The sequence below is a fragment of the Trachymyrmex cornetzi genome, unplaced genomic scaffold (genome assembly GCF_001594075.2).
Source record: "Trachymyrmex cornetzi isolate Tcor2-1 unplaced genomic scaffold, Tcor1.1 scaffold667, whole genome shotgun sequence".
Taxonomy (NCBI): Eukaryota; Metazoa; Arthropoda; class Insecta; order Hymenoptera; family Formicidae; genus Trachymyrmex; species Trachymyrmex cornetzi.
Window position 1 is genome coordinate 65,061 of NW_017299989.1, and position 6,973 is coordinate 72,033.

The following is a 6,973-nucleotide window of genomic DNA, read 5'->3' on the forward strand; positions in this document are numbered from 1 at the left end:
TTTAAAGCAACGAAGATCCAGCTCCAACCGTAATAGGCCGTTACATTCTATTATTAATTGAGTTTCTCAAATATACGGTCATAAATATATTGTTTAAATGTTTTATTCTGTTTGTGAATTTGATAGTTTGATTAAGGTTTCATAAAAATGGTATCTTACGGAGATGCAACATGAGTCGTTGGGGGACTAAAGATTTCGGATGCGAGAATTAAGACATGTGAGTTAGGTTTAAGGTATGCAAAAGGTGGTTTATAAACAGTTCGTAAGGAAAGTCTGTTCAATAGGGAGTTAAATAGGTCACGAAATGAAGGATTGATTTCTAGGATCTTGATTGGTTGATATTCTTTCAGGTGGTCGCGACAGTAAGAGAAATGCTGAGTTGTGATTGGTGGAAATGTTTAGTAAGTGGGTTCACGATATTTTCCTGATTGGTCGAAATTGATTAAGGGTTAGGATTAGAGTTATGATTATGGGGGTAAGTTAGGTAGGGATTGGTGAATCACATTCCGTTAGGTCTAGAGGAGTTGCGAAGATTGGTCAGGTTTATAAGCGTAATGGCCAATGAGGTTGCAGCTTGAAGATGCGGCTATGCGTGAATATATGCTAATTAGTTCAAGTACGCGCCAAGAAAAAGATGGGTTTAAATACGCACCCAAAAAAGAAGTTAAGTGGTCGCGTTGTGATATCTACGGTGAGTTTTATACATATAAAAAAAAATTTGTAACGGAGTTTGTCGCAGGACGTGACAGTAGTTACAAACGCGAATAGTATTGCACCATAAAACGTTAATTAGATTATATTTTTCATTATAACATTTGTTATCATGAGATACACAACGCATGATGGAATGAGGGAAACGGTACCAAGATGATAAATGTTATAACGAAAAATATATTCTAATTAACGTTTTATGGTGCAATATTATTCGCATTTGATCCAATTTGGAATTAATTTCATAAATAAATAATTAAAACATAACTAATAGTGGTTTTATAATGATGATTTTTATTTACTTTACTTACTTTATTTATGTATCAATTTTTCCTTGAATCTGGCGTTATTATAATAATTATTTTCAGGTTCTCCGAAGTTCAAACTATTGGATTCATAATAGTAACTATTGGAGCCTCAATAGTAACTACTGGAGTCTCAGTAATAACTACTGGAGTCTCAGTAGTAACTACTGGAATACCAATAGTAACTATTGATTCTTAATAGTATTTTTCCGTAAGGGGCTCTCACCCTCTACGCTCTTTCTAACCTCACTTCCTTCCACTCAACCTTTCTTACTTCTCTCTTTCTCTCTATCACTCACACCTCTCGCTCCCTCCAATCACTCCACCTCTACTCTGTCACCCGCTTCTCTACCTCCACACTCCACTCTCTCGCCACTCTTCTCTCATTTACTTCATGCCTCACAAAATTTCTACCGTCTCTCACGCGTCCACACACTCGCTCCGGAAACGGAAGTCTTTTACGTGTTTATGTATATTTATACATGTTTATACATATTGATGCATGAAAAATTTTTTACCAGGTATTCAAGCAGAAAATTTATATTTAAAAAACATATGTTACATCTCGAAACGATTTTTATAAGAAAAAGTAGAAACGTTAAGTATTATTGATGTTAAATATACTTTTATTAAACTGAAATGTCTTGTATAACGATATCTTAAACATTACAAACATCTTATAAACGTTTTTATAACGCTTATTAAATAGTTACAAAGCCGTATTAAATTTTGAATGTTTATTTTTCTTTTTACATGTTTATTATATAATTTCTAGTGTTTTTAATGTAACTGTATTGCTTGAGTAATCAGTATAGTAACGAAAGAATGAAACATTTTTTATAATTATAATAAATGCCAAATTAATATTGCTAAGTTTTAGTTTACATTTCACATATTTGCAAAATCAAATATGATTTTTTTATAATGACAATAATAAAATTTCACACATAAACGCGAAAATTTGAAGAAGATTAACATTAATCGATTATGTGTTTTGTAAATAGAAGATAGAAACTGAATATGTTTACCAGGGGTAAATTTAACTCCGAACCAAACTGACATGGGCATGCAGCCGTGATGGATGACATGGAGAGTGGTAATTTGGTCGTTCTTTTTTCTCAACACAAAGAAAATTGTGTCCGTAAACTCAGTAAACTTTGAGATGTAATACCACCAGCAACTTCGTGCCATTCGCAGTGCAATCGGGTCGTTTGAATAATCGACCGGCTGACACCTGAAGGAATATCGTCCTCCCCAGCCTCCGATCAGACTCTGCGCATATGAGAGAAAACATAATAAAATATCTTGATGAGTTAATTTTGCATGAATAGAATTGCTGGGCAACTTACTTCATTGAACAACCATGTGGAGAATAATACTTGAAAGAGATTGTACCATATCATCACTCTTCTGAAATCAAAAGGTTTTCGATTTTCCATCATTTTTGGTCCCAAGACTTTAATGAAATAGACGTAGAGCAAGCAGATCGCTAATGTGGGGAACGGGCCGCTCATCATCGGCCAATCGTTGACTCTCGGATCGCTTTTGTTGTTCATCAGATCTTGGTAACCATCGTAAATCATTTGAACTAATTGCGCCATCTAAAATCAAAGTAGCACTTTTGTCACTGTTATGTTAGTTCAATCTTATTATAGCAAAGTCATATGTAATTTTAATTATGATATAATACGCTTTACATCATTCTGTCTAGTTACAAAATTAATGATGTTTTATGCTAAAGAAAAACATTGTTGTTATAGTCCAATTGATATTATTATATAAGAAACTATGGTCGATTATTATAGATATCGTTCGAGATAAACGACTGTACTTATTGTTTGAGCAATGCGATTTAAGTGTATGATTTGAGTAACACGCGCAACGCATGTTGCAAAACTAGAAAATATATACAAACATTAGAGTATACATTTCTTTATATTACATAATTGATGGTGGTCGATGAGTCGTTTTATCAAATGTGATGTTTATTGTAGATAATTAAAGATCTAAAATGTTTCGAATATTAAATTTTAGAAGAACTGATTGTAGTCGAATAATTAAAATAAGAATTCAAATATAAGAAATGTGCTATATGCATCTAATTTTAAATTACAAATTATGTAAATTGTATTAAACCAAAAAAAGAAAGAAAGAAAGGGAGTATCTGCGTGCTCGCAACAGTTTTAATTAAATTCTGTTTTTAAATTTTTTATTGATTACACTTAATGATATAAAAAAAAAGTAAGAATTTGCTCGTATTACGCAAAACAAACTATAGTCAAATTCAGTCAATAATCGAGCTTATAAAAAGATATAGAAATAAATTTATAATCAATACATTTATTAAAATCTAACAGTACGTTTCGTGATCACAGATCCTTCTTCAGCACATATTAACAATATAAAATGTATTCTTACGTCCGGACTCCACTGTTCTTCTCTTCGCTTAGAATTTTCGTCATCACCATAAGGGTCATTAACAAATAATAGCGGTATACCATCTGTATCTATAATACCATAAGAAGTTTCGATAGCTGCGAGCCGATTAACGTTCACCTTTTTAACCCAGTAATCTACTCGGGACACAGTCGTTGGATTAAATATTTGAACCAAGTAACGAATAGAAGAAGTTTATCCAGAGGGACAGAAGAAATAAATAGATTAAGAATTATAACCGAAACAGCTGTTGTCCTTAATAAATGACACGTGTGGCTCTATAACCATCGAACATCGGGCAAATGGTCGATAGTAGTAATGTTATGAGAGTTCTCGTGAACTCCAAGGGGAATGCGGGGCGCGGGGGATTCTTCGGTGGCGGGGGCATGAGTCATGCGGAGTGTCAGTAAGGCATCCCAGATTTTGGGGACTGCAGTCACGTACAAGACAACAAAAAATATCACAAAAAAAGAAAATATTGCCAAAAAAACAATACAAAAAACAAATAGTTATAAAACGAAAAGTTTTACAAAGGTTATTCGCCGGTATATACTCCAACCATTTTTCGTGCCAACCAAGATAAAGCGTAATGTAATTTTTCTAGAAACGACATTTATTAATTATTTTAAGTATCTAAATACGACTAAGTTTTATAATTAATCGATTGAGTCCAAACTGGTCGAAAAACAGTTGGAGCATATAACAGCGAATACCCTTTGAAAAATTTTTCGTTTTATAACTATTTGTTTTTGTATTGTTTTTGTCCATGGCAATATTTACTTTTTTTTGTGATGTTTTTTGTTATCTTGTACGTGACTGCAGATCAAAATCTGTGATGCCTTAGTGCCACTCCGCATGAGATCATACCCCCGCCACCGAAGAATCCCTCGCGCCCCGCATTCCCCTTGGAGTTCCATAATTCGTTTCCGCGATTATTTCCTATCGCAATCTCCACATAGCTCGGTGGACCAACGTTGATGCCAATTTCTAGAAATTTGTATCCCGTACGTGTCAATGCGTATTTCCTGCCTAGTATACGAATAGCACGATGCACGGGCGCGCTATGGAAAAATATAAAAGAAGTATTAAATAATTAATTAAAAATAGTTAATTTGAAATAACATAAAAATGGGGGATTCTTAAATTTACTTGGCACATTTTTTCGTAAATAATGGTGTTCAATCATTATTCTGAAGTGGAACGTAATAATTTTTTCGTGTATTGCTTCCTACGGAGTACATTGCTGCTGCTGCTGCTGTTGCTGCTGTTGGACCTTTCGTACAAACGGGTATCGCAAGACTGATCGCATTCTCGTAAATTGTGTTACTTCGTATATGGTAATACTTCTGAAATCGACGTAGGGGCAGGCCGTCCCGCTCTTTCCAAGAATTTCAAACGTGTCACAACACGTTGTATCACGTCTTTCTACGTATTTTCTATGTCATGAGTTTATACATACGTTTATACATACGTTTATACATACGTTCATACATACGTTTATACATACGTTCATACATACGTTTATACATACGTTCATACATACGTTTATATATATACGTTTATATGTATGTAGAAGGGCAGTTTTCGGGTCGATTTTTAGCATGCATCGGCAGTTTCGAGGACTTCTGGTACTTTTGAGGTCAGTCCTGAAAGTTATATATATTTATCGGTAGTTTTAGGGACTGTCCTGAAAACAACCATTAGTATATTTCTTTATATAAATTCCTCAAAACCACCAATACATGAAATAAATTTATACCAAAAGCGTATAAATGTTGTAATTTATACGATAGGCTATATATATGTTATATATAGTCACAAACAGTTCAGTGGCGATACTAATTACTCGATAAACGTTATATAAAGCAAATATACAATCTTTTAGTACATTAAATTTGTTAAGTTCCCATAACTGCCGTTGGACATGTTGCGCAGTGTAAACTGCAGGTAACAACGGAAGTTCTAAGATTGTTTAGCTTTGACAAAAAGTATCGATTAAGAAAATCGAAAACTAACGTCTGAACAAAAATTGTAATACCCTCAGACACATAGAGGTAATACAAATAATATAGTAATGACGATTTCATTACATATATCTATTAGAATTGATTATTATCAGCGTGTAGCACTTCACGTTCAAAATAATCGACGACTTTAACGTAAGTAAGTATGTGTTTCATAAAGTATTTGAATCATGTCTGAAAGGCCTTGGCTGTAATTATTTTTGCTAAAACCGTGGATCTTATGATATGTGTAACAATGGCATGGCGGTATTCAGGCCGATGATATTAAAATTTTTGCTGAAACGGTAGTTTTCAGGTCTATATGCAGCACGGAATGGCAGTTTTCGGATCAGTAATATAAAATTGTTACTGAAATGGTAGATTTCAGGTCTATAATAGAAACGGATTGACGTCTGAGATTGTTTAGTTTTCGAAAAATAGAACAATAATTGTCATGTTTTCGAATAATCAAGTTGATAATGCTCAACTTAAAAGACACAGAATTTTTCTAATATTTTAGAATAAAGACTTGATCATAAGGACACTTCTTGTTCGCTTAAAGTATAAATTTTGTTCAGCAGTTTGTCATATAGTTTCCTAGATCGTCGATCATGCCATGTTAAACGCCTAAAGAGACCTGCTGATAATTAAATGTAATCATGACATCTATATATTGGATAAGCTGTAAGTATACGAGTAAGTTGTGGAATAAAATCGGGCATTCAAGTAAAAAAGAAGTGTTCGTGTGATATATATATATATATATATTTCCCGAAAAATAAACAATCTCAAAACTGTCAATCCGTTGTGAAATATTGACCTGAAATCTACCATTACAGTAAAAATGTTATATTATTGATCCGAAAACCGCCATTCCTTTGTTGCATATAGACCTGAAATCTACTGTTTCAGCAAAAATTTTAATACTATTGATCTGAAAACCGCCATTCCATTGTTATACATATCGTAAGATCCACGGTTTTAGCAAAAATAATAATACCCATGACCTTTCAGACATGATTCAAATACTTTATGAAGCACATACTAGATGTCATGATTACATTTAATTATCAGCACGTGTCTTTAAGCGTTCAGCATTGCGTGATCGACGATCTAAGAATCATATGACAAACTGCTGACCAAAATTTATATTTTAAGCGAACAAGAATTATCCTTATGGTCAAAGCTTCATTCTAAATTATTACAGAAATTTTATGTCTTTTAAGATGAGCCTTACCCAAATTGATTATTCGAAAACGTAACTATTGTTGTTCAATTTTTCGAAAACTAAACAATCTCTGATGTCAATCCGTTTCTATTATAGACCTGAAATCTACCGTTTCTGTAACAATTTTATACTACTGATCCGAAAACTTCCATTCCGTGCTGCATATAGACTTGAAAACTACCGTTTCGACGAAAATTTTAATACCATCGGTCTGAAAACCGCCATTCCATTGTTACACATATCGTAAGATCCACGGTTTTAGCAAAAATAATAATAGCCACGGCCTTTCA

General features: G+C 33.4%; 1 protein-coding gene across 1 annotated transcript in view; it reads right to left on the reverse strand.

Moving 5' to 3' along the window:
• The window catches only part of LOC108767195 (elongation of very long chain fatty acids protein AAEL008004-like), a 34,296-nt gene extending 31,674 nt beyond the window's left edge, over positions 1-2,622 (reverse strand). The window contains exons 1-2 of the mRNA XM_018516936.1: positions 2,366-2,622; positions 2,045-2,288 (exon numbers count right to left, since the gene is read on the reverse strand). Coding sequence (XP_018372438.1) covers positions 2,045-2,288; positions 2,366-2,617 — 496 coding nt within the window. The 5' untranslated portion in view covers positions 2,618-2,622. The remainder of the gene's footprint in view (positions 1-2,044; positions 2,289-2,365) is intronic.
• Between the last annotated feature and the right edge of the window lie 4,351 nt (positions 2,623-6,973).